The sequence below is a fragment of the Diospyros lotus genome, chromosome 5, assembly GCF_014633365.1.
Source record: "Diospyros lotus cultivar Yz01 chromosome 5, ASM1463336v1, whole genome shotgun sequence".
Taxonomy (NCBI): domain Eukaryota; kingdom Viridiplantae; phylum Streptophyta; class Magnoliopsida; order Ericales; family Ebenaceae; genus Diospyros; species Diospyros lotus.
Window position 1 is genome coordinate 11,677,298 of NC_068342.1, and position 26,121 is coordinate 11,703,418.

A 26,121-nucleotide genomic window follows, 5' to 3' on the forward strand; every position below is an offset into this window, starting at 1 on the left:
TTTCACGAAGGAAACAGCAACTGAAACACGCTCTATTCCGCTGCTTCCCTCCAGAACGGCAATCTTCTTCCCTCCCTCACAGAAACCCTATCTCCATTCCGCACTTCTCCGTCGGCCATCCTATGTGTGCGCTGCTCTGCTCTGCTCTGCTTCACAACAAAAATTAGATTTGTAGAGTAAATTTTTTAATTATTTAATATTAACCCAACCTAACCCAAACTCAGTCCGGCGCACCTTAATTTTTTCCAGCCCAGCCCACTTGCCTGCAAACCCTTCTCTCGACCTCGCTCTCCTCGCTCACGGCTCACCCTCGCTCTCTGCCTCCTCTTCTCTTGCTCGTCCGCTCGTACTTCCCCTCGCTCTCTGCCTTTCTCTTGCTCTCGCCCTCGCTGCCTTTCGCCCTCGCTCTCTGCCTGACTGCCTCTCTCTTGCTTTCGCTCGCCCTCGCCCCCACGCTCGCTTGGCCAGTCGGCTTCGCCCTCTTGCTCGCTGCCCTGCCTCTGATTCAGGTCTTCGTTTTACCCCCCCAATCTTCCAGATTTGCTTCATTCGAGCCCAGGTATGTTTTCTCTTCTTTCAGTTCTTTGATTCTCGACAGCTAAATCTAGATAGTTTTTCTATTTTTCGCCCATATTTTTTTTCCTTGTTTATGCTTAATTTGTTGTTGAAATGAAATCGCTGCCTTTTTTCAGCTAGTTTTAAGTAAGTGATTTTCTGCTAACTTTGTGTCTGCTTGCCTATTTGACTACTGCATTTAGTTAGGAACTTAGGAATTGGCGTGGCTGGAAGCCTGGAATTTGTTATTGTGAATCTGTTATTGAATATTTGAATCGACCATACTTTTGCCTTCTCTTGTTTAAACTCTAGAAATACAGTTGTTGTATTGGACTTGCATTTGTCTCAAATTTTTAGTTAAATATTTTAATTGTTCGATTATTGAATTGTGCTATTTTTTGTTTGTGTATCTTAGAATTTAGGATGAAACAACAACCTTCTGTGAGGAAAGGAAAAATATTGTTATCACACTAGTGAAAGTATTTCAATTCATAGCGAGCAAAATCAATTTAGCACAAGTTTAATGAATTTTTTGTTTCAAAACCTCGTCGAGCACAAGTTTAATAAAATTTATTGTATTGACTTTTTGGTTATATAAGAATTTTATTACATTAACTTTTTAAATTTCGGCCCCCCCAACCTAAATTCTTGGATCTGCCCCTGCCACCCAGCATCCGCACCTGCTCTGCCTCTCTCAACGAAATCTGCCTCTCTCCTCCTGCATCACCGTCTCCACTTGCAACGCCGTTGCCGTCTCCGTCTCGCTCCGCTTCTCGCCATCCGCCATCTTGCTCTCTCTCTCTCTCTCTCTCTCTCTGTTCTTCACTGTCCTCAAGAGGTAAATTACTGTTTTGTTTTTGTGATTCTTTACTGGGTTCATTTCTGAATTAATGATTAGGGTTAGTTTTTTGTTTTTGGGCTTATTTACTGGGTTTGTTTCTGAATTAATAATTTTCGAAAATAAATTTCTTGGGAAGGTTTTTGATGTTGTTGTTGCTGATGATGATCCATTATTATTGTTACCTGTTGCTGATGCTCCATTCTTGCATATTGCTCCATTGTTGATTTTTGATTTGTGATGCTTTTGATGTTGTTGTTGCCGTAAAGTATCGAACCAAGACTCTTTTTGATGTTTCATTGTGTAGTATAATAAGATTGGTCTCTAATAATTTGATCCAGTTTTGATGGCAGTTTGTGATTTTGTATAAATTTGCTTGATATAGGTGGATGACCAATCTATTCATGCCATATGCAAGGGGGCTGCTGTAGTTGTAGTTGTTGTAAATGCTTTAGTCATTGATGAGTGTGAGAATAGTAATAGCATACCAAGACAAATTCCTATTGATGCAACCTCGTTTAGAAAATTTTATGTACTTAGCTTATTAAATCGAGCTGATAGGCATTGTGTGATCTCCTAGAAACACTCAAATTATTACAACCAACTTCAAATATGAGTGTGCCATAGAACAAGTGATGATTTTCTTGCAAATGATAGGACACAATATTAGGTTTCGGTTTATTGGTGGAAAGTTTTACAGATTGGTTGAAACTGCACACTGTTATTTTAGAATTGTGTTATGTGCAATTCTAAAATTAATCGAGCCAAAAGAGAAAGTGAAAAAGGAGAGAAGTTACCTGGAGACTACTGTACTGCTGGAGAGAGAGAGAGAGAGAAAGGTAAGCAATGAAGTAGAGGAAGAAGTTTCGGTCTTTTTCACTCACCAAGAAAAGAGGGTTTTAGAATTAGGCTTCTAAAGCCTTGATAATAACTGCATCACCGCAAAATATCCAACTAAATTTTGTTGGATCTGGTTTGAACCCGACTTCATCAGTTTTTGATTTATGTGATTGGTTTTGAAATTCGATTTGGATGGATGCTTACTTTGTGCCTTCACACGCCCAGCCACATGCCAGTTGCTGCTGCCTCTCATGCCACGCGCTTGTCGTCTTCCTCGTTCATTGTTTAGTTGCTAGAGAAATCTGATTCTTTCGGTTTGGGGTCCTTTTTCCAGCCCTTTCTCTTCTTATTTCCTTCCTCTACCTCCCGCTGCCCTCGAAATGCCTCAACAATGATTAAAGCTCTGTTGTAACACCCGCCATTTATTTCCAATCTAAAAATGGGGAAAAATATGGAAAGCATCCATCTAGATTGAATTTCAAAACCAATCACATAAATCAAAAACTGATGAAGTCAGGTTCAAATTGGATTTGACAAAATTTAGTTGGATATTTTGTGGTGATGTGGATATTATTGAGGCTTTATAAGCCTAATTCTAAAACCCTCTCTTCTCGGCAAGTGAAAAAGGCCAAAACGCCGGAAGTTCTTCCTCTACTTCATTGCTTACCCCTCTCTCTCTCTCTCTACACACACACACACACACACACACATATATATATAAAGGAGAGAAGTTACCTGGAGACTATTGAACTGCTATATATATATATGTAGCAGTTCAATAGTCTCCAGGTAACTTCTCTCCTTTTTCACTTTCTATTTTGGCTCGATTAATTTAAAAATAGTGTTTCCCATTTTTTTTTGATAGTAATTAGCATCAGTATTGCTTATTTGTGAAAATTTTGAAGGAAATTCACGTGTATTTGTGTCTGGTATTATTTTTTTCATGGCTTTTCTTTCTAGTGATTGGTTTTCCTCCAAGCTCTGTTTCTTATTTTGTGTATGTGGGTGGTAGGTATGAGTGGTCGTTCAGTTTTCTTCCCCTGGATATGCATTTTCTTTTCTGTTTCCTCTTTGTATGAGAGGAATAATAGGTATATGCATATCTGGTAATAAGTCACATACAGATTTTTATATACATAGATGGCATTTCATCTGTACAGTTGGTTCCAATTTACCAATTGAATGTCAGAATAGTTCTGACAATTTTTTTTTTTGGTGGCAATGAATTGGGTGCAGTTTGCTCAACAAATTTTCACCTGACTAACTCAATAGCTCTCTCTTTATGTAGATATATGTTTCTTGTCTTGGTGTCGCTTTTTCCAGCATCACTCTCAATTTGAAATATAGTTTTAGGTTCTTAATTGTTTTATTTTTCTGGCAGCTAATACTTTTCGATCATTGGCTGTGGAACTACTGAAGAGGAAAATAGCAACTTTCGCTTAGTCCTTAAAGTGTTGATATCTTGATTCTAGAGTTTTCCGTGCTTTTACTTTTATAGTTTTGAGCTTTCTTGCTGTTGTAGAGATGGATAAAAATTTCTGGTGCATTTTACATGTTTGGACAGGTTCAGAACAGCCTTGAACAAGTAGATTGAGTTAAGAGTGCTATGTAATAAAAGCTAATATCTGCGATTTCTGAGAGTTGTCTAAATGGTGAATTGCAAGCCAAACTGATCTTGAAGTTATTTCAGAATGGTGCATTTTATATGTATTATTTATATAATAACATTTTCAGATTATTATTTATATTTCAACTCATAATTATATTTACAAAATTGTCACTCAATATATATGCACATCTCTTCCCCCATTCTCACATAACCTAGCTGCTGTTTCTTGGATGTTGATTGGGTTCTTCTTTCTCCCCTCCATCAGGCCTGTGAACTCTGGGAAAAGGTAAGCCTCAGTTTGTTTCTTCCTTGCTCTGTTGCTTGCTACACCCTTTTACTGGTACAGTGGGTTGTTGCCCCTGGGGATGCATATGGCTATATATATGCATATCCATCTTCCTGGGGAGGGAGGGAGGGAGGGATGGATGGATGGATCCTGGAGCTAAGGCAGTCACAGGAGGTTTTGATGCAGGTGACTTTCTCTCCTCTCCTTTCATCTTCTTCCTTCCTTTTCTCTTTCACAGCACTGCTAGATAAGCTGATAAGCCCTCTTTTCCTTTGGTTTCTTCCATTTTCCTTCCTGTTTCCTCTCATTTTCCTTTTATCCTTGGTTCCCCCAGGCCAGTTTCCGAAGCTTCACATAGTAAGCATCCCCTTGCTTTAGCAATTGCTAAGGGTTTTTTGGAGCCGGAAAGTAGACCTGATCCAAAGCCCAAATCGGCAACCTGAAACTGAAACCACACCCATTTGTACTTGATTGGTGACCTGACTTGTTTTCTTACATGTATATGCACATATATATATATATATGTAAAAGAAATAGATACAGAAAAAAGGGCAGGAAACAAAAAAAAAAAGATGAAAAAAATAGACTGAAAAATATATGTATATATATTAGTAAATAAATCAGCAGAAAATATAAAAAAAATTAATAAATTGTTAGTATGTTGAATTTAATATAACTAGAGTACTTAATTTTTATGATTGTAGGTTGCAAATAGGCCTAATTTAGATAGTTATTAATGTATGAAAATTGATGTGAATCAGGTTGAGAGAAAAAAAAGAGAAGGCACTTGTAAGACTGTTAAAAAAGATAACAGGTGAGTGGTTTTGCCTTGCTATATGTATGCTTTTTCAAAAATAAATCCCATGCTAGGTCTTTTTTTAGTACTGTGATTCACATATATTGTGATGCTTGAGAAAATGTGAAATTTATTTTACTATATCCAAGAATGGTTCTTTGTGAATGTTGTTATTTGAAAAGGAAAATTATAAATGTTTTGAGAAGAATTAGAAAATGAAGTTCACACAATGCATTGAAAAATGAACTTGTGAGCACAGGAAGAAATGGACCACAATAGATGAAGTACAGGGAAAAGACCCATTTGTTGGGATGGAGTCAGTGTGACTCTAGAAGCTAGTGTTATTGTTCTAGCTTCTCAATTGTTAGAGGAGAAGGACTTCCAACTGGATAAGATGCAGATTAGCTGTTGCGGTGACAAGAAATCTAGACAACAAATTCATTTGCTTTGGTGGAGTTGGGATGACTTTGGCAGCTAGAGAACTAACACTAGTTCTCAATGGTTAAGAGATTCCTGTTGCTGCAGTTGTTTGGTAATCCTAAATCAGATTGGCTTAGGGTATTGTCCTAGGTGCCATCCTAAGGTAACCCACAGTATGATGTGGATCCACTGGATGTACTATTGCTCAAAGAGAAAGCAATAGCACTAGGAGATTGAGAGGAGATGTCGTATTGGATACGTCATGAAATATAAAGAAAGATGTTATGAGATTTTGTCATTACTAGCTACACCATTATTTGAGAAAGAGTTTCTTGAGAAAGAATTATTTGTGAAAAATTTTATTTGAAGAAATTACTTGAGTAGAGTTATTTGTGAAAGAATTACTTGAAAAAAAGTTACTTGAGTAAGTTTGAAATGACCATGCATCAATATTAAGGGAATCGGACTGAACTGGTCTGTTCAACCTCAAAAACTGGGAATTGGTCAATGAACTGGTTTGGTTGGAATAAAAAACGCGGCTGATTTTCTTTTAATTTTTTATTTTGTTTTTAAATGTTAGAAGATAATGATGATTTGAAAGATCTTAAAGAAATTGATGTCAAGTCTTTAGATTATCTATAAGTTTATAGGTTCAAATTCTATTCAAAACAATGCAAATATTTATAATGATATAATGTAATTGTTGTTTTGTGTCATGTATTAACTTGTAAGGGGAGTCTACTATAATTAGAGATAGTAAAGGTGTGAAAACAATATAAATTGAAAGCTAGTTGTAAGGGGTTTTACTTAGTTAGTTGCTGCGTTAGCAGCTGGTACATTCCATGCACATGCAGGTGATTACAGCACATGGGAGGTTAAGAATTCAGCTATATATAGTGCTGACTTCTCTTCCACGGATATATGAAAATTTTGAGAATATTTTGATCTCTCTCTCCCTTTCTTTCTCATTTCTCTCCCTTATTTCTGCATTCTTCTCTCTCTCGATACCTTCCCTCATCTCGATCTTCCTGTTTGATCGAGAACCATTGTCAGCATTTGAGAAGCTGGCAATTTTGGTATCAGAGCAACGCTCTTGCGTGTTGATCGATACCCAAAAGAATCCTAACCATGGCCGACGGAACAAGGATGAAACAAATGGAATCTCAGCTACAACAAGTGACTACAACAATGGCAGAGATGAAGAATCGGGTGGGGATGCTTGAACTTTCTATTGAAGCTGGAGTTGATTCTCGAATTGACCAAGCAATGGAACGTTGGAGGATGGAGAGTTGTGAGCAGAGCACTCTGCTTCAGGAACAAATGATGGAGCAGATGCAATTGATTGCGCGAATGTTCGCCAATCAACAATCGATAAGATTCTCTCTCGAGCTTCTTCTGAGAGAAAGAATAGAGCCCATTGTTCTTGGTGTGGGAGTAGAATCGTAGCTGGTGGGGATGTCGGAGTTCGAGTTTGATGTGGAAATGGTGGGGGAGAATGTAAGAGAAAGGAGGCCAGGAGCTCCAGTTAATCAGCACCACCCGAACTATCCTATGCCAAAACTGGAGATTCCATTGTTTGAAGGAGAGAATCTGAGGTGGTGGGCGAGGAGATGCAAAAGAGTATTCTCCCTATTTCAAATTTCGGAACAACAGAAGATCATTATGGCTTCTACTTACTTGAATGATATGGGAGATGCTTGGTATCAAGGGTGGCTCGCAGTTAAGGACGAAAGTCCCTGGAGTGTGTTTGTAGATGATCCGTGTGTATGGTTCAAAGATAGAAGTATGAGGGACATAATTGAAGAGTTTAATAAACTCAAACAAGAAGGGACAGTCCAAGCTTATCAGCTCAAGTTCGAGGAGCTGAGATCATTGATGATGGTGCATAGTCCTCATTTATCCGAGGAGTACTATGTTTCGAGCTTTATTAGTGGCCTAGGGGATGAAATGAGGCCATGGTGAAGATGCTACAGCCCCACACGGTGAAGCAGGCTGCGGAGAGCACAAGGTTACATGAGATGATTATTGAGGCATTGATTAAAAAATAGAGGAATCAGGCGAGAGGAGTGATCACAGGAGGGTGGCAGGCTGGAAATAGAATGGCATCAAGAGAAGTAGGATCCCAAAGTAAAGGCGTCCTGGCCTTGCGTTCTACCAACCTTGCCCCTATCGCTGGAAGTAAACTGATGGAGCAAAGACGATTAGCTGGTCTATGCTACAAATGTGGGGATAAGTATTTTGTGGGCTACAAGTGTAAAAGACAGTTACTATTGTTGGAAGGAGAAGATGATGACATTGAGGTAGGAGAGGAATTATCGGAGATTGAGAGGGAAGATCAAGGGGAGATTTCATTACATGCTTTGAAGGGGGTGAACAATAGAAAGGTTATCAAGGTGGAAGGAAGAGCAAACAATTACCCAATTATGGTACTCATAGATAGTGGGAGTACCCACAGCTTCTTGGATGAAGCTATAGCAAGGAGGCTGGGGTGCGAAGTCACTCCTTCCCACCCCTTATCAGTAACTGTTGCTAATGGCAGCAAAGTGATGAGCCAATCATCTTGTAAAGGCTTCTGTTGGGAGATGAATGGAGAAAAAATTTCAACTAACTTGAGGTTGCTCAAGTTGGGGGGTTGTGATGTAGTGTTTGGAGTGGATTGGATAAATGAAGTTAGCCCAATTAGTTTCGATTTCAATAAAATGGAGGTGACTTTTGAAAAAAAATGGCAGTAAGAAGATCTTAACAGACAATTCGGAGGTGGGAGTGTGTAAGACAATCTCGAGTAAGAGGCTGCAAAGACTGTTCAGGAGTCGGTTCCCAAAGGTGGCTCAACTCTTCTCCATCCATGCAGTGGAATATACCAGAGAAACAACTAGACAAGGAGGAGAGTTACATGTAGTGGTCAGCAGCCAACCCTTCATCCAAAGAAAGGTACAAGAAATTGACTCTCTTAATCTACTTTTGATTGAGTATAAGGACCTATTTGCAGTACCCCATTCCTTCCACCCAAAAGAACCTTTGATCACTCTATTAACCTGAAACCCCAAGTCAAGCCTGTGAATCTAAGATCATACTGATATCCCCCCAAATAGAAAACTGAGATTGAACGACTCATCAAAGATATGTTATACAAATCACTCATCCAACCTAGCAATAGTCCTTTTGCTTCACCCGTTTTGCTTATTAAAAAGAAGAATGGCTCATGGAGATTTTGTATTGACTACCGTCAACTAAACTCCATAACCATCAAAGACAAGTTTCCAATACCTATAGTAGAAGATCCACTTGATGAGCTTAAGTATGCCACTGTTTTTACTAAGTTAGATCTTAGATCAAGTTATCATCAAATTCGGATGAAACCTGAAGATGTCCATAAAACAGCTTTCAAGACCCATCAAGAACACTATGAGTTTCTTGTAATGCCCTTCGACTTGACCAATGCCCCAGCTACTTTTCAGTCCTTGATGAACCGAATTTTTGAACCATACCTATGACAATTCATTTTGGTGTTCTTTGATGATATTTTAATCTACAACCCTTCATTTGCTCAACACATTGACCACCTAAAAACCACTTTTGAGGTCCTTAGGTTCAATTAATTGTATATTAAAGAGTCAAAGTGTGCCTTTGCTCAAGAGCAAGTGGAGTATTTGGACCACATTATATCTAAAACAAGGGTATGCACGGATCCTAGCAAAGTGGTAGCGATGTTGGAATGGCTGCGACCCACTAATGTGAAGGGACTTAGGGGATTTTTGGGGTTAACGGGCTACTACTGTTGGTTTGTCAAAAACTATGCTATTATCAGCTGACCCTTAACCAAATTATTGAAAAAGGATGGGTTCCATTGGGGCCAGGAGGTGGAACAAGCTTTTGATCAGGCGGAATAGGCTTTTGATGAACTTAAGAAAGCTGTCAGCCAGTGTTCGAAAATTCGGCCTAGGCGGTTGCCTAGGTGTTGGGCGGCCACTGGCTGCGGCAATTTAGGGTTGGTCAGCACCCCTAGGCGCCGACCTGACTAATCGAGCCACGACGGCGCCTAGGCGAACCAGGGAGCCGCCTGGGTCGCGCGTGGCCTGGGCCACCTATGTCGTGCGCGTCCTGGATCGACCTTATTTCCCCCTTCCCTTTCTCTATTTCCCCTTTACCTTTCTCTCTCTGGTCGTTCATTGCGGGTCCTCTCTCTCTCTCGCCTTCGATCTCCTCTTAGTCGTTCGCCGTCGCTATTGATCTCTTCTCTTGGTCTTGCTCTCTCGTCGCCGCTGACCTCACCTGTTGGTCGTTCTCTCTCGTCACAGACATCTCATCTGTTGGCTGTCATCTCTCATTGCTGATCTCGTCTTTCTCCGGTTTGTATCCATCTTCCTCCGCCTCCAGTTATTTAGTAAAAAACATTGAAGAAGTTGCAGCAGCAAGCTTGCGTTGCTGCTTGCTACAGCTGCTCACTACAGCTGCTCGCTACTTCCTGTAGCAAGTAGCACCAACTTGCTGCTGGGAGAATATATTAAGAAAAAAATAAAAAAAATATTAAATTTTTTAGGCGCTGCCTAGTTCCCGCCTAGGCGCTAGGTGCCAGTCTACCACCCGACTAGCGCGTAGCGGCTTTTAGAACACTGCTGTCAGCAATGTTCCAATGCTAGGTCTACCGGACTTTAGCAAACCCTTCATACGAGAAACAGATGCAAGTGCTAGTGGAATTGGGGTTGTTTTGGTTCAAGAGGGCGGGCCTTTGGCCTTTCTTAGCCAAGCATTGGCACCTAAGCACATGGAATTAAGAATATATGAGAAGGAATTGCTGGTTGTATTGATGGCTGTGGATAAGTGGCGCCATTATTTAGAAGGGGGGGTACATTTGTGATTAAAACATACCATGAGTGTCTGAAATTTTTGTTGCAACAACGGTTACATACTCACTTGTAGCAAAAGGGTATGACAATTAATGAGGCTGGATTATTCTACACAGTATAGGAAGGGGAAAGAGAATAGGGTAGTAGATGCCTTGTCGTGATGTTTCGAAAGGGGCCATTCAGCTACATTAACTATGGTAATTCCAGATTGGTGCCAAGAAATTAGTTCAAGTTATGAAACAGATGTGGCTGCTAAGTAGCTATTGCAACAGTTTGTGGTTAGCCCGACTGCTAAACTAGGGGTATACTTTGGCCAATGGCATCATCAGGCACCAAGGAAGGTTGGTTATGGGAAATGATGGAAGGCTTAGACGTAAGGTGATTGAAGCTTTGCATAATTCACCCATGGGAGGACATTTTGGTATTGTTAATACCTATCATAAGGTTATACGACTTTTCCAATGGCTGCGATTAAAGAAGGATGTTATGGAGTTTGTGATGGGGTGTGACACTTGCAAGAGGTGCAAAACAGAAAATGTGGCCTATCTCGGATTATTACAGCCATTAGACATTCCAGGGGAACCTTGGGAGAGCATTTCCATGACTTCATTGAAGGATTTCCAAGGTCAGAAGAGAAGGATTGTATTATGGTGATTGTGGACCGATTCACGAAATACAACCACTTTGTTGGGCTTTCTCACCCTTACATTGCTCAGGAAATTGCTAAGGTCTTCATGGATCATATAGTAACATTGCATGGGGTACCTAAGGCTATAATATCAGATAGAGATAAGATCTTTACTAGCCTACTTTGGAAGGAGGTAATGCGATTATTGGGAGTCAAGCTCAATATGTCTACTGCCTACCATCCTGAATCTGATGGGCAAACAGAAAGGGTTAATCAAAGTCTAGAGATGTACTTGAGGTGTTTATGCTTCTTACAACCAAAATCCTGGCACAAATGGTTGACTACAACACAATGGTGGTGCAATTCTAGCCACCATGGTGCCATCAAAAGGTCTCTTTTTGAAGCCCTTTACAGTTACAAACCACCCCTACTTCTGGCTGTAGGAGAGTCATCATCGGTAGCAGTTCTAGACACCTACTACCAACAAAGGCAACAGGCTTTACAAGTGATCAAAACTGAGTTGGCCAATTCATAGAACAGAATGAAGCAGTTCGCTGATAAAAAGAGGAGTGATAGGGAGTTTCAAGAGGGGGAGAGGGTATATTTCAAGCTACATCCGAGGCATTTAAGATCCCTATCTCAAGGCCCTATTTCAAAGTTGCAGCCAAAATACTATGGTCCATTTCTCATAACTGCAAAGGTGGCAAGTGTGGCTTACAAACTGCAACTCCCGAAGAATTCAAACATTCATTCGGTGTTTCATGTTTCTCTTCTTAAGAAGTCGGTAGCTGAATAGCAAGTGAGTCCAATGCTGCCTAATTCTCTACAGGTTGGAGACAAGCCTAAAATACCCATGACTATTTTGGATAAAGAGTGCTATACAAGCATGGGGCTCCCATTATTCAAGTACTAGTACAATGGTCAGACCTTCATTTAGACAATAATACCTAGGAATATCTCTCAGATCTACTTAATCAGTTTCCTCGGGTGGCAAGCCTTCTCAGCATTTTTTGAGGACAAGAAAATTTTGATTTGGGGGGGGGGGGGGGGGTGTATTTGTCATGTTAATACTTGTAAGGGGAGTCTACTGTAATTAGAGATAGTAAATGGGTAAAAACAGTATAAATTGAAAGCTAGCTGGAAGGGGTTGTACTTAGTTAGTTGCTGCATTAGCAGCTGGTACATTCGATGCACATGTAGTCTGTTACAATACATGGGAGGTTAAGAATTCAGCTATATATAGTGCTGACTTCTCTTCCACGGATATATGAAAATTCTGAGAATATTTTGATCTCTCTCTCTCTCTTTCTTTCTCATTTCTCTCCCTTATTTCTGCATTCTTCTCTCTCTCGATACCTTCCCTCATCTCGATCTTCCTGTTTGATCAAGAACTGTTGTCTGCATTTGAGAAGCTGACATTTTGTAATATGATGCTAATAAATATTAATTATAATATTGTGCTATGATTTTATTATTTTTGTATCTAACCTCTATTTATTTAATAAAAATAAATCCTCATTCAACCCTGGTCTGATAATTGACCCTTGGCACTCCCCCATTTCTAGTCCGATACCCCAGTTTGGGTTTCAAACATTCCTATGCATGTATTGGAAAACTTGTTTAGAATGAAAATATGCTGATTTCTAAATGAGAAAGTTCTTAATTTTCACTTATTATAGTGTTGAGTCTCGGACCTGATTCCTCACACAATTACCACTCTCTCACACCCAAACCCTTAGGCGATACTGATAGAAACTGAAAGAAATGAAAAACAGAACACAATAACAAGCAATAATAATAAGTGAACAAGAAGACTTATCCTGGTTCGGACAAGAATTGGCCCTACATCCAGACTGCCAGAAGATGCCGACAGAATCCACTATCAAAGAAACAAGAATACAGCTCTTCCACTCTGATCTCTTCCTTGCACACTTAGGCTAAGAATCAATAGCCTCTCTCACAAGAATACAAGGACTGAGCATTAGCTCTCTCTCTATTCTCTCAACTCCCGTGTGCAAATACAATGGAAAGGATTCTTGGTGCCTCAACAGAACCCATCTGCCTCTATTTATAAAAGATAGAGGCGGTTACAATATAAGGACTGAACTAAAAAATAAGGAAATACATGGCTTATTTGGAAATAACTCCAATGAAGACATTTCCATTATATTCTAAACACATAAAACATAAGAATATAATCATTTCCTATCAGTCAATTCTGCCCTTTACCGAAACTAACAGCTAGACTAATACAAATTCTAACATATAGTATTTCAAGGTTTGCCATTCGTTGAGTTGTGAGCTCATCCCATAACTTACCATACTTTTGAATTATGTAGTTGGGACTACATTCTAGAATCTTGTGTGATGTTAAACACATTTTTATGACAAAATTCTAGTTATGGAAAATGTGTATTACAGGATTTTATTCCAGGTATTGATTAAAGGCTTGTGTGTTCCTTAGGGTTAAAAGTCTGGCCCATGGTTGGTCTCGCTCCCATGTTATTGACAACGACGATGACCAACATACCAAGCCTTTATACCACTATGAGGGGTTGCCTACATAAATTCTAGATTTCCATTCATTTCTATCCATTGCCTTATCTTTTGTAAGGCCACCCCTTTCAACCAAAACAAAAAAAGAGAACAGAAATGAGGGATGGCTTACATAATTTTTTATAACAAAAAAAAGGTCTGTCATTTTTATTTCCTTAGCAACCATTTCGAGACTTCATTATGCCATCAGGTCACACTATAATGTTTTTTGTTTTTGGTTTTGGTTATGGATGTTCATTACATTGACTTGAATTATTTATTTTTAATATTTTTAATAACTATATGGACAAGTAAACATCAATCACTTCAATTTTTGTTTTTTATTTCTATTTTCCCATGGCAATAGAATTAACAGATGTCTTTCTTTTGCATTGGAAGGAAATTCATTAAATCATGAAGATGCAATATCATAACCCCACATTGGACTTTCTAAACAATATGTATATGTATATATAAGATTTTTAACACTTTCAGATTGTTTGGAAATGGGATGATAAACTCCTGCCTCAATTGTGGATGCTTTTCACACTAATCTACTGGAAAATGTATGCACATTTCTCTTGTTGCCTTCATTGTATGTTGTGAAATCCAGAATGACATTGACAACGAGAGTTGGTATTATCCAATATTTTTAGTCTATCTTTCTTGAAAGTTAGTTCTTGCTTGCTTTGAGTTTATGAAATGGGGATACTTAAGTCTTTCTGTGTTCCCCCTTTTCTTAAATTTTTTAGAGTAAATGTGATAGCATGTTACCTAACAAGTAGCAATGCAACTTGAGACGTAGTGTTCCCAAGTTATTTAACCATAGTGCTTTCTATTGTATCCTTACAGATGGCAAGATGGGATGAGATTTTGTCCCTTCCTGTACAGAACCCCCCAACATTGGAGTTCTCTTCTGATGACCTTGTGTGGACTAAGGTAGAAGGTTGGCGTGACAATATAGATAGAGTTGCTTTGATTCCCTTTGCTAGAGTGGATGATTTTGTCCGTGGTGAATCCTCTAATAAGGATTGTCCAACAAGATTTCATGTTGAAGCCAGGAGGCGTAGGCCTCCAGAGATGACATACAAGCCAAAAGTTGATGGCATTCTTGAGTATATCTTGTAAGTCTTGGTTTTTTCTCTAATCATTCATTGCAACATTCTTCTGTCCTATATGATGTACCTGATCCTGTTGATTTTGCAGGTATTGGTGCTCCTTTGGCCCAGATGACCACAGAAAGGGTGGTATCGTTCGACCCAGCAGGAGTACTTATGTCCCAAAGAAGAAATCTGCTGGCCGGCCAAATACAAAGAGAGGGTGCACTTGTCACTTTATTGTGAAACGCTTAATTGCTGAACCATCAGTTGCACTTGTCATTTATAACCAGGATAAGCATGTAGATAAGAAAGGGTTACCGTGCCATGGTCCACAGGACAAGAAGGCTGCTGGAACCCGTGCTATGTATGCCCCATATATCTCAGAGGATCTCCGTCTCCGTGTCTTATCTCTACTCTATGTTGGGGTTTCTGTGGAAACCATAATGCAGAGACACAATGAATCAGTGGAAAGACAAGGGGGACCAAGCAATCGAGATGATCTTTTAACTCACAGATACGTGAGGAGACAGGAGAGGAGCATCAGGCGATCTACATATGAACTAGATGCAGATGATGCAGTCAGCCTCAGTATGTGGGTTGAAAGCCATCAGAATCATGTCTTTTTCTATGAGGATTTCTCTGATTCCAATCCCTTTGTCTTGGGTATTCAAACAGAGTGGCAGTTGCAGCAAATGATACGGTTTGGCTACCACAGCCTTGTGGCTTCCGATTCAAGGTTTGGAACAAATAAATTGAAGGTCTGTATTTTTTCTTTTCAGTTAGTACATTGTATGCTTTTTATACTCTCATTATCTATGTATTTGCTTGTTGAATACATCAGTCTCATTATCCTTTTGTCTGTATTTTTATGCAGTATTCCGTTCACAGCCTTGTTGTCTTCAATTCTGACAACAAAGCCATCCCAGTGGCATGGATAATAGCACCAAGATTTGCATGTGGGGATGCACATAGGTGGATGAGGGCTCTTTATAACAGAGTTCATACAAAGGATCCAATGTGGAAGTTGGCTGGGTTCATAGTGGATGATCCTTTGGCTGACATCCTAACAATCAGGTTCACTGCTAAGCTTCCATTGTAACTCACCTTGGATGACCATATCAATGATGAAAATTGTTCAAGTGTCTTAATAAATTGATTCCGGATGAAAATTAGTTTATTAATAACCTCATTGCTGCAATGGTCTGCCTCTTGCTTAAAAATGAGTGCATGTGCTTATTGATATGGATTGTCTCTAATGCGCCACCACTTCTATTGGTTTTTGGCCAAATGTATAATTGTACCAACTGGTTCCAGCTTTCTAATGTTTTGAGCCTCAAAGCATGGCAATGCTTATAGAGGGGTTCCAAATGTGCTGATAGTCTGGAGAGGGGTTCCAAATGTTGCTGAAAGTTTGGTGGTTCTGTTTAACTGGTTCTGCAGTCATACATCTTGTCCCCAAGAGGTGGCATTGGACATTTCAAATCAATGGGTGTGCTGACAACTGATAGCAATGCAGCAGCCCACTGTAGATTGTGAAGCTGAAACATTCTGTGTTCTCTTAGTTAACGTGTCTTGTATGAACTGTTGTTTTAAATCTCTGCTGTCTGTTTTACTCAGGGAAGTCTTCCAGTGCTCTGTGTTGATATCATTTTGGCGGGTTCGTCATGCATGGCATAGGAACGTAATAAAGAGGTGCTCAGAGATTATGCGTGCTGAGATTTCAAGACAGCTTGGTCAGATAGTGCACAGCATTTGCAAAGGACATGGAACTGTGGATTTGTTTCAGGATTTCATGGTAGACTTCATTGATGAATCAGAGTTTATGGATTACTTTAAGGCCATCTGGTATCCTAGAATGGGTTAGACACTTAACCATACTAATCTTTTTGAACATAGAACTTTTTTTTTAAGTTTATTTTACCTACCCCATTGAATTCAGTGACAGTTGGATTTCTTTTGCAACTTATCAAGTGGGCATTGGAAACATTACAGCCTTAGGGTCACTTAATTGGTGAACCTCTTCTCAGGCGGATTATAAAAAACCATTGGATAACCTGTTGTGCTAGATCATATTCTAACACTTAATTCTTTTTTTTTTTAATTTTTATTTTATCCTCCCCCAGTTTAATTGATATTTCTTTCTGACCCAGAGTTGTGGACATCTGCACTAAAAGGTCTTCCACTGGCAAGCCAAGAGACTTCTGCAGCAATGGAGTTTTACCACAACCAAATGAAACTTAGGTTGCTAAATGAGAAGGACCCTAGTGTCTATCAACGTGCTGATTGGCTGGTTGATAAGCTGGGCACTAAAGTGCATTCTTACTTTTGGCTTGATGAGTATTCTGAGAAAGATGATTTTGCACGATATCAGAAGGATGAATGGATGAATGGTTTAACATCTTGGCACAAGTCGCTAAAGATTCCTGATTCTGATGTTGTCATGGAGGGGAAACGTGCAAAAGTTCTTGACCAGGATGATAGAAATAAAGCTCATGTGGTATTTAACCCAGGTTCAGAATTTGGAATTTGTGATTGTATTTGGGCAGAAAAGGGCAACCTCTGTGAGCATGTGTTGAAAATTATCAAGGTTTTTCGCCTCAAAGGATTTAATTCTCCATCTATCAGTATGCTTCAGTATAACCAGGCCTTAATTAATATGCTACACTGCCCCCCGCATGATTCTTTGATTCGGGATCATGCTGTTTCTCTTGCAGTCTGGGTACAAAACCAGTTAAATACACTGGTTGATGTAGAAAGCACACAGACCATTATGGATTCTGGTGGCCAACTTACTGTTGGGCCGCTTGGTGCCAACCAAGAGAAAGATAAGATAAGTGAGAACCATTGTACAAATAAGAGCATATCATCTAATGCTAAAAATGGATCTACAGATGGCCAGATAGCTTTGGACTGCATCACAGGTGATTTGGTATCTAACTTGTTTGATCAGCTAGCTAGTGAAAATGGCATTTGTGGTGAAAGAAATGGAACCGACATTTCCTCTGCTGAGATGGAAGTTGATCCAGCATCCATATGTACCTCTTCATCAGGATTATTTTCTGTTGATGGGGTTGCACCAACTAACTTATTCGCAGAAAATGGAGAGAGGATGTTGGTTGATGCAGGCCCTGACATAACAAAGAATCTTCCATCAACAGATGATTCATTCACAAATCTAAATGGCTTTGAAGATGATATTTTAGACAAGGATTCTTGTGAAAGTGCTATGGATATGGAGTCTGAAATAACACCTATTCTTCCCAAAATTAATAGCAAACCCATCTCTGATACACAGCTGGTCAATATGGTTGAAACTGCAGGTGGCAGAGGAATAGGCGTGCATAATGGGAATGGAAACATGAGTCAAAACCTACTTTCTGTGGATGATGATGTCTTGTTAGTGGGAATTCAAGATAGTGTGGCAAAAGATTATAGTAATTGTTGCAATGCAGAGAAAGTGAGTTTTGAAGCTCCAGTTGTACCTTCAGAGAAGCCAGGGAGTGACCATGGAGATACAAGTCAGAATGTAACGCCCTTGGCTGATGTTATGCCATTAGCAGTGCAAAATAGGATTGCTGATTATGATCTTGGTAACAATACAAAGGAAGCAAATTTCAGGTGCAAAACTGATGATACTTCAGCATCTCTATGCATTTCTGCTTCCATTGATTCACAGTTAGCCAATATGGTAGAAGCTGTAGGTGAAATTGAAGAGAACAGAGAAATGTGCCCACTGACTGAAAATGGAAGCAGTACGCAGATCCCATCCTCTGTGGATGATGAAATCCCAGTGAAAGGGTCTAATGAGCCAGAAAATTCCAACCCTTTTGATACAAGAGGACGTGGCAACATGATTTGTGTGTCCCAAGAGTCAAGTCAAGACCCATCAAATTCCAGTTCTGATAAGTCGCATCTCCCTGTTGACCCGACAAAGCAGGAAACAAGTACCTATGTGGAGCCATCTTCTAGCATTGAACCTTTGCCTGTTAAGCTAGGGACTTCAGATCAAATTGCTGTTGACAAATTTCCTTCCGAAATGATCAGGCAGCAATAAACTTGTAATGGAGACAATAGTCCTGTGTCTGAGGGTCAGCATACGTCTCCTGCAAGGATGGTAGATATGGAGCAGCAGAAAGCTGCTGATGCAACAGCTGGTGATGGATAATATTGTTGCTCTCTCCTTCCTCACTATACATGTATATACACTGTAGGTGGACTCTTTTTGTGAAAATCATCTCCATACAAATAAGAAATTGGTGTTCAAAATTCCACCTTTATACAGTTTTAAAAAAGGTTGTTTCTGTTGTTATAAGGTAATATAGCACTTTAGCTCCATTCTGGTCCTTGCAGGTGGAGTCTGAGGACTAGGATTCCTTGCCTTTTAGCAGCTGATAAATGGTATGGTGTTGCAGTTGCTATAATGCTAAACTTTATTTCCACTAGTTGTTTGGATTGGTAAATACTTGAAACAAAGATGATAATAGGAAGTGATGGAACTTATGTGTTTCTACATACGACCAGGGGATGCTATTAATAGTGGGGAAAGAGGTTGTATGAATACATGCATATGCTTTACCAATGACATCTAGTTGAAGTTACCTTGTGGCATGTGCATTTCTGTGTTATTCATGGTGCATTTCCATATCCATACTAGAAGCTTTTAGGTATTGTGACTTGTGAGTTCTTTAACATGTGTTAATTCATGTTAGGAAAGCTTTAGTTATAAGTGAAACAGGGTTTATTCTTGGTAGATTGCATTTTGTTCTGTGAATTGTAAATTTGTCACATATTTACAGAAGCATATACTGAGCGGTTGCTACTCTCTCTCTTCACACATACACTGCAGACATTTCCTTCTCTGTTCTGCCTAAACGTAATGTTCACTTGTACGTGCATATGTAAATATAGGTTATGTGTATATATGACAGTTGAACAGGTAGAAGGTTGACTCTCTTTCTTTTTCGAAAATAGGATCAATTTTTCAGGATATAGGAGAGGATAGAATGAGAATTCCAAGTGGGAAAAAGAGACGAGGCACCTACTGACAGCAATCGCATCATCCATGTGGCCCAGTAAGAGTAAGAAGTTTCTGCTCTTGGGGATGTACTAAATGCGATTGAGGTAATAATGCCATCCTTGCATTCATGAAAGCCCATATACGTGGAGAATTTTGTTGGATGAATGGCTGTGTGTGTATCTATTTGGGCAGTGCTGCATTTATTTGTTGAGACATAAGTATTTCAGAAGTGTTCTTTCTTGGGGCGAAAGAGAGCAAATTAATTTTCGACCTTTTCTGTCTGACCCCCTAATTATCCCTCTTTCATTTTTCTTAAGCAGTCGAAGTAACGGTGGTTTAGTTGTATTGTAAGTGCTTAGTGAGTTTTTGTTTTTTTTCCCATTCTAGCATTTGCCACTATGCCAGAGCAAATCCCAATCAATTGATGTGCAGTGCCGATCAATTGTAGGGCACATGGATAGCCTGTAAACTCACTCGTAATTTTTTAAAAAGCATTTTGAACTGTCTTAATAATCCATGTTTCCATCTATGTTCGGTATGGTAGTTTGGTTAAATTAACTCAGAAATTTCAGCATGGAATTACTAACAAAAATTCTGGTGGTTGTTGCTGGTATAATATTTGTATGATTCCTTGTTTATTCCTCTGATTTTTTCAACCACTGCACTTGCCTTAGCAACCATAAAATGTTTTTCCCATTTTCAGGTGAGGTATCCAGCTTTGATTATTCAAGGAAGAAGAATCTTCTCAGACTAGACTTTCAACTCAGCCTGTGGCAGCTCCCAAATAATCAAAATGGCACCACTGCCTCACGGTGCATTCTAGCTTTGCTTATTTATATGGTGAGTATAAAATTTTCTTGCAAAGAAAGAAGAGTATCTTTGTGAACTCTAAGATCTTTCCTGCTAAGAACCAAAACCCATTCCATGAATTCCAACCACATGTCCCATTCTTTGTAACTCCAGAAGTGCAGAAACATGTTCTGCCTGCAAAAGGACACACATTCATTTCCTTCTTCCGAGTTGAAGAGACTGATGCGACGTGAAAAATCCAGACCCAGAAAGGAGAGGGCCAGTTCTAGATATATGGGTAAGTCAGCAATGGTACAGGAGAACGAAACAGAATGGGAGACAGTGAGGCGGGAAAAGGGTCACTTTTGACTGGGAGAAGCAAAACTAAGTCAGGATTTGGCTGAAAAAGGAAACAATGGTACGCGTCCGATGGCCAACCCCAACTTTCTGTGGATGGTTTTGGGCAGTTTGATGCTCGTGAACTTCGTAACGCGGCAATGCTTCCTATTTTGGAAAATCCATTGGCTTAGTATCGTGGCTGGGAACCACTTGTTCATTGTGATGATGTATGGCCAAAGAGTGGTTATGCGTAGAACCATAAAGTTAATTTCCCATGGATAAAGGAGGATGTAAGACAACTCTCTTCCAGTTTACTCGATTACAGATTGGAGAGATGATAATGGTGGTTATTGCTCTTCTTTGTACCATAGACTCTCTCTTTGATATTGAACTTGAGAGTTTTTCTATCCATCTCTTTGAACTTAATAAGATGTATGAAACAGGTTTTTGTAAGTTTGATTCTAAATATGACGTCAAATTCGAAGGGAAAACTGAATCATGAATTTATGTCCCAAATATAGCGCTCCTGTAAAAAGAGTAAGTCAACAAAAAGTATGAGAACCGGCAAAAGGATTTTATTGTTCAACCACAAAAGCTTCTACACTTCGCCAGTATATCAATTGCAACCATCAACTCCCCAAACACGTCCCTAACCATTAAGCAAACATCATCTGATGGATTACAATAGCAAACCAAATTCTTTTTTACAATTATAGGTTGATGACAATCACCCGCCTTTCAAGGAAAAAAGAAAGTTCCACTGCACAAGAATGGGGCTATACAGCAGGATCTGAGGAGGGAGTAGGTTGGAAGAATTATACTGGTTTTTTTGAGAGGAAAGGAAGGAGACAGAGAGAGAGAGAGAGAGAGAGAGAGAATATTTTTTGTTGTAATGCTGAGAAAGGGGCAGTAATGCTAATTCATTAGGTTTTTGTTTCTTAATATTTCCACCCATAAGATGGTAGGGGGCTAATAAATCTCCGTGGAATTCTGGTATGGAGGGAGATTTTCAAATAAATTGGAGGGATTGTTTATTTGAGGTCTGGCAGAGTTAAAAATAGAGTCCTTTGCTTCAGGTGTTCAAGGAGCAAAAACGGATACCAGTTTGGCCCTTGGGCATAAGCACCTCAAACTCTCCCGCAGTAAATGATTCGTTCTTGCCAATGGTGATAGTTCTTCTTGAGTGAGAGTATGCACAATATTCTGTTTCATACACTGTAACATCGTTCAAGAATGCAGAAACTGCAACCCCAACTCCTTCGCCTGCACAAGCATAAGATGACTAATGGATAGTAAAGGACAAGTGCGTGCATGCCTGAATAAGTACGTGGAAACAAATCAGATTTGGGATGTCTAAGGAAGACCTGCGGAACAACAACAATAACTACTACAATCATAAGCCACAATCCCACTAAATGAGTTTCGATATATGAATTTTAGATCTCTAACCATCTCTATTCATGACAATATTCTCTATAAATCCATTTCTCTTTTGTCTAGAATCCATATTTGATTCAGTAAGTTTTACGCTGGCTGTTGATTACCTAACACAATTCTCCTACTTTATCTGCGCTTAGGTCCAGCTGTAAATAGGAGGAACACTGTCAACACTAGAAGTGTTGAGACTTGAGGGGATTACTCAAAAATGAATACTGAAAAAATGCAACTACATATGTTTGAATCCTAAACTTACATTATCTAGAAGCATATTAATTTCAAGTGAATTTCACACGTGAAGTGTATGAAGAGAATTCCAAATTTAGAAATTCCTTTCACACTTGCAATATGCATATCAACAAAGATATGGGTCATTGAATATAAATGCTATAGATATTTCATGTTTGGAAAGAAAAAAAAAATATAAATGTGCCTAAACTCCTAGATAGTATCTTAATTTGAAATTTGGATCCCAGAAAATAACACAGGAGTGAAGCTTACCATGCGTGACAAGCAACAAATTTTCTGAAGGATATTTATCAGCCAGGGTCTTAATAACCTGTGCATATCTATACCTTGCACCCTCTACCGTCTCTTTCCATTGTGGCAACTGAAAGCAATCCAAACCAATAACCCTTTCAATATTGTAAATTTTTTCTGATTCTGCACGTCTAATATACATAGCGAGAAATTTTGAAGAAGGAAAAAAGCTTCGTTATCATTTTTGTCTTCATTTTATAATGTATGAGTTAAAAGTGAAAGTGGAAAAGTTAAGATTTGTGCCTATACCTCTTGATACACTCGTTCAAAGGAGTGATCAACTGTCCCGGCAGGTAACTTTGCTTCAATCTCCGAGATATCGAAACCAAATTTTCCATCTTTAGGGGCGACATTAGGTCTTATGGCTTCCTCATTCAACATCTCACACAGTCCATACTCAACAGAGACCTGAAAAGTGTGGAAAGAGGGGTCAAGCAGGAGACTAATTCACTTATAAATGTAGTTATTACCAAGTGAACAGAAATGGATAGATCTGGGAGTTCAGTACACAGGTATACCCACTAAAATCATAAGCACCAAGTACATGAATAGCCTAACATATTTTAACTGATTTTAGTATTATATTTACATGAGCAGAGGCACTGTTCTGAAGATCACATTTTTAATTTTATTTTATTTCTGTAGATGTTATTAGAGTTTACTCCACTCTGCCATGCTACTGAACCAGATATGATTTGGATATTGATGAGTGTAAGATGGAGTTTGAGATAAACCATGATCAAATCCAAATACTAATTGCATTGGCTACAGCCTAGATATTGTCAATGTGTACCAGTTTCATCAACAAAGGACTGACCAAGCATTCAGTGTACTGGTTCCTATCTACAACAAATTACAACATTAAAATTTTCTTTTATTTCTTGTTTGGTAATATCCTTTATGCGGGGATAAGTTACAGGGAAGTCCTGTGAAGAAGTGACGGAAACCCAAGTTCATATCTTGAAGAAAGCTTATAGCTATACGGTGAAGCAACTTGTAATCAAAAGAGAACGCAAGCTTAGAGCAAGTGATTTGCTTTTGCCATCAGATGTTTTGATATATTCTTGCTTAGGGAAAAAAACAAGTGAACCAAGCATCAAGCAGAGCAGTAACTGTTTGAAAATATGGGTTACAAAGTTTAACTAGAAAAGGTGCCCCGCAGTAGATGTTTCAGCCTGTTGAGAAGCGGTTTAGTTAAATAAGAACTTAATTAGGAGATGCAGTTTTTAGCTGTAACAATATGTATTGTGAACAAATATAATAATCAATGGCCCTGACAACTGACTGAATTGGAAGCATGTCAAATTACAGCTCGTTCAGGCAACAACCCTGTTTACAGTTAGGATGATCAATGTACTGCCGTTTTTCTTTTGATAACAACAACAACAACAACATATCCAGCCTTTATCCCACTATGCCGTTTTTCTTTTGATAAGCATAATTTATTTGAGGACACGGTACATGTAGGACAAATTAACCAGAAGAGTAGATGCAAATGACTGATGGATCCAATGCATAGTATCAATAAAAAGCTACCTGCTTATTGACAATACTTCAATGCTATGTGAGAAAAATGCACAACTCATGACACATCTCACAATAAGACAATACCCTAATCCCCCCCCCCCCCACCAAAAAAAAAAAAAAAAAACACTGCTATTGGCTGCTCTTAAAGTACGGAATGCCACCTCACATAATCCCAACTACAGTGACTGATTTTGATGTTCCTTAACTAGCCTCCATACACTAAAGCTCGGCAGATTGAAATACACTGGATAAGGGTTAGATTTGAAAGTGAGCTTCGAATGTCAGGGTTTAGACACTGCAGGACATCCAATTTCAATTTTCTGGAGGCGCAACAGTAAAAAACAGAAGGCTCTCTAGCCCTAGGCCAAGCTGAGCGTTGGTTGTAGGAAGCAATCAGAGGTTACAAATTTGTACCCCCAACAACAGAGAAGACTATGCCATCTAGTAGTTTGGCTTCCGTGAAAAGATTCTACTAATCTAACACTAAGGAAATTATCCTATAGCTGCTCATATCTCAACGCAATTACTTGGGACCATGATATGGTTTACATTGTGTTTTAAACACTTGGAAAATCTTCTGTTGGGCACTATTATGGTAGTCCAATTTCACAAGTCTATGTACTTCTGCATAACACAGACCTCCTCTACGGGAGAAAAAGTATGTTACATCCAAGTGCACAAATTTGCATCTCAATAACAGACAAGAACACGCTCTAGTAATTACACGAGATAACTCATGTAAGATTTTAGATGGTGGTTTCTTGAATTGAGCAAATAGAAGAATAGCCAGAAGGAGGTAACTGGCTTCACTAGGAAATTACAAATTAATTAATCTTTCAATCCATATGGCTTCTAATTCTACCTAAATGCGCTGGATGCCCATCCTGTCGGGTAACCATAAATCATTGCAATGAATTTAAAAAAAATTACAACTCAATCAACTGCTTTTACAAACCAATCCAATTAACTTACCAAACATGTTAAGAACAAGGTAACTTAAATTCATTAATAGTTCTGAAATCTATTGAATAATGTATACATCATCTTTTCGGGTAATACAAGGGACATAGAAACAAACTAACTTTTCCATGCAAATCTTATTAAGACTAACTTCAACGACAAGTCTGACTAATTGATCAGTAGAAACTTTTGCTAAGAACGTTAAAGAATTCATCAGCTCAATTTCAATATTAGTTAGATATATCCACCAGAAGTTGATGCACTAAACTATTCATTACTAATGTACAATTTTCGATATTATTTAGCAGTTAACAATCCAAAAACTTCCCAAAGTTGGAAACAGGTGTAAACTTCCAGATTAATTAAACTGTTCAGCCTTCACGGCCAGATTTTAACTAAATACAGCATAAACTTCAATCGCCATAAGTTCTCAAAATACAGTTATTTTATGATTTCAGGCTCCACTAACGTTAAATTCATTTGATTCTTAACAATGCACGCATTATTAGAATTGGAACCCTAAAGAGTTTGGGATTACATCAATCCTTAGCACAACACATTCAGAAATGCACATGCGCATAAAGATAACCAGAGAGAAGGTAGAATTACGAAACCTTGATCTTGGAGGGATCGATTCGGAGGCCATCGGAGGTCATATTGTCGGGGTCCAGAGAGACGTCGTCGACGGCGCAGAGAGCCGAGACGACCTCGGAGGCGGTCTGGACACATCGGAGGAAGGGCGAGACGAAGACGCGGTGGATCCCGAACTCGAGCTGGTTCCGGAGCTTCAAGCCCGTGCAGAAGGCCCTCGCCCGGCCGGCATCCACCAGCGGCGGGTCCCACGGCCTAGCAGCCCCCGCCGCCCACAGCGGCTCGAAGTTGTCTATCCGGTCGCCGTGCCTCATTACGATGACGTTCTGGAAGAATCTCCCATCTCCGTTTCCAGCCACCGCCGGGGACTCCATGCTCGCGGGGGAGAGAGAGAGGAAATTAGAGAGAGAAAGAAAGAAAGACCCGAATGGTATTTATATGTTGGACACAGAAAGGGATATCCTCCA

At 39.3% G+C, this 26,121-nt stretch overlaps 2 protein-coding genes across 9 annotated transcripts; one reads left to right on the top strand and one right to left on the bottom strand.

Moving 5' to 3' along the window:
• LOC127802608 (uncharacterized) lies at positions 1-21,052 on the top strand. 6 transcript variants are annotated; one of them, XM_052338517.1, is made up of 11 exons: positions 1-559; positions 1,227-1,393; positions 14,207-14,478; positions 14,561-15,212; positions 15,329-15,528; positions 16,072-16,313; positions 16,605-18,661; positions 18,805-18,852; positions 19,426-19,575; positions 20,175-20,311; positions 20,435-21,052. In XM_052338517.1, the coding sequence occupies exons 3-7, from the start codon at positions 14,207-14,209 to the stop codon at positions 18,506-18,508; spliced, it is 3,270 nt and encodes a 1,089-aa protein (XP_052194477.1). In that variant the 5' UTR covers positions 1-559; positions 1,227-1,393; the 3' UTR covers positions 18,509-18,661; positions 18,805-18,852; positions 19,426-19,575; positions 20,175-20,311; positions 20,435-21,052. The 6 variants fall into 6 exon arrangements, with proteins under 6 accessions (XP_052194477.1, XP_052194476.1, XP_052194475.1 ...); XM_052338516.1 differs by lacking the exon at positions 1,227-1,393 and adding an exon at positions 4,890-4,942; XM_052338514.1 differs by lacking the exons at positions 1-559; positions 1,227-1,393 and adding exons at positions 4,232-4,314; positions 4,890-4,942.
• Positions 3,843-26,121, bottom strand: LOC127802609 (uncharacterized). 3 transcript variants are annotated; one of them, XM_052338520.1, is made up of 4 exons: positions 25,678-26,121; positions 22,826-22,984; positions 22,538-22,646; positions 3,843-4,573 (listed from the first exon to the last, which is right to left on the bottom strand). In XM_052338520.1, the coding sequence occupies exons 1-4, from the start codon at positions 26,026-26,028 to the stop codon at positions 4,503-4,505; spliced, it is 690 nt and encodes a 229-aa protein (XP_052194480.1). In that variant the 5' UTR covers positions 26,029-26,121; the 3' UTR covers positions 3,843-4,502. The 3 variants fall into 3 exon arrangements, with proteins under 3 accessions (XP_052194480.1, XP_052194479.1, XP_052194478.1); XM_052338519.1 differs by lacking the exon at positions 3,843-4,573 and adding an exon at positions 21,453-21,914; XM_052338518.1 differs by lacking the exon at positions 3,843-4,573 and adding an exon at positions 21,453-21,862 and having other exon boundaries at positions 25,678-26,120.

Bases quoted from the DNA above. Each gene is read 5' to 3' on its own strand.
- LOC127802609 (XM_052338518.1), bottom strand. From the start codon at position 26,028: ATGGAGTCCCCGGCGGTGGCTGGAAACGGAGATGGGAGATTCTTCCAG. The intron at 22,647-22,825 runs GTATAGGCACAA...GATTGCTTTCAG, and splicing joins TTGAACGAGTGTATCAAGAG to TTGCCACAATGGAAAGAGAC. The intron at 21,863-22,537 runs GTAAGCTTCACT...ATGCTTGTGCAG, and splicing joins TTTGTTGCTTGTCACGCATG to GCGAAGGAGTTGGGGTTGCA.
- LOC127802608 (XM_052338512.1), top strand. From the start codon at position 4,264: ATGGATGGATGGATCCTGGAGCTAAGGCAGTCACAGGAGGTTTTGATG. The intron at 14,479-14,560 runs GTAAGTCTTGGT...TTGATTTTGCAG, and splicing joins GGCATTCTTGAGTATATCTT to GTATTGGTGCTCCTTTGGCC. The intron at 15,213-15,328 runs GTCTGTATTTTT...ATTTTTATGCAG, and splicing joins TTGGAACAAATAAATTGAAG to TATTCCGTTCACAGCCTTGT.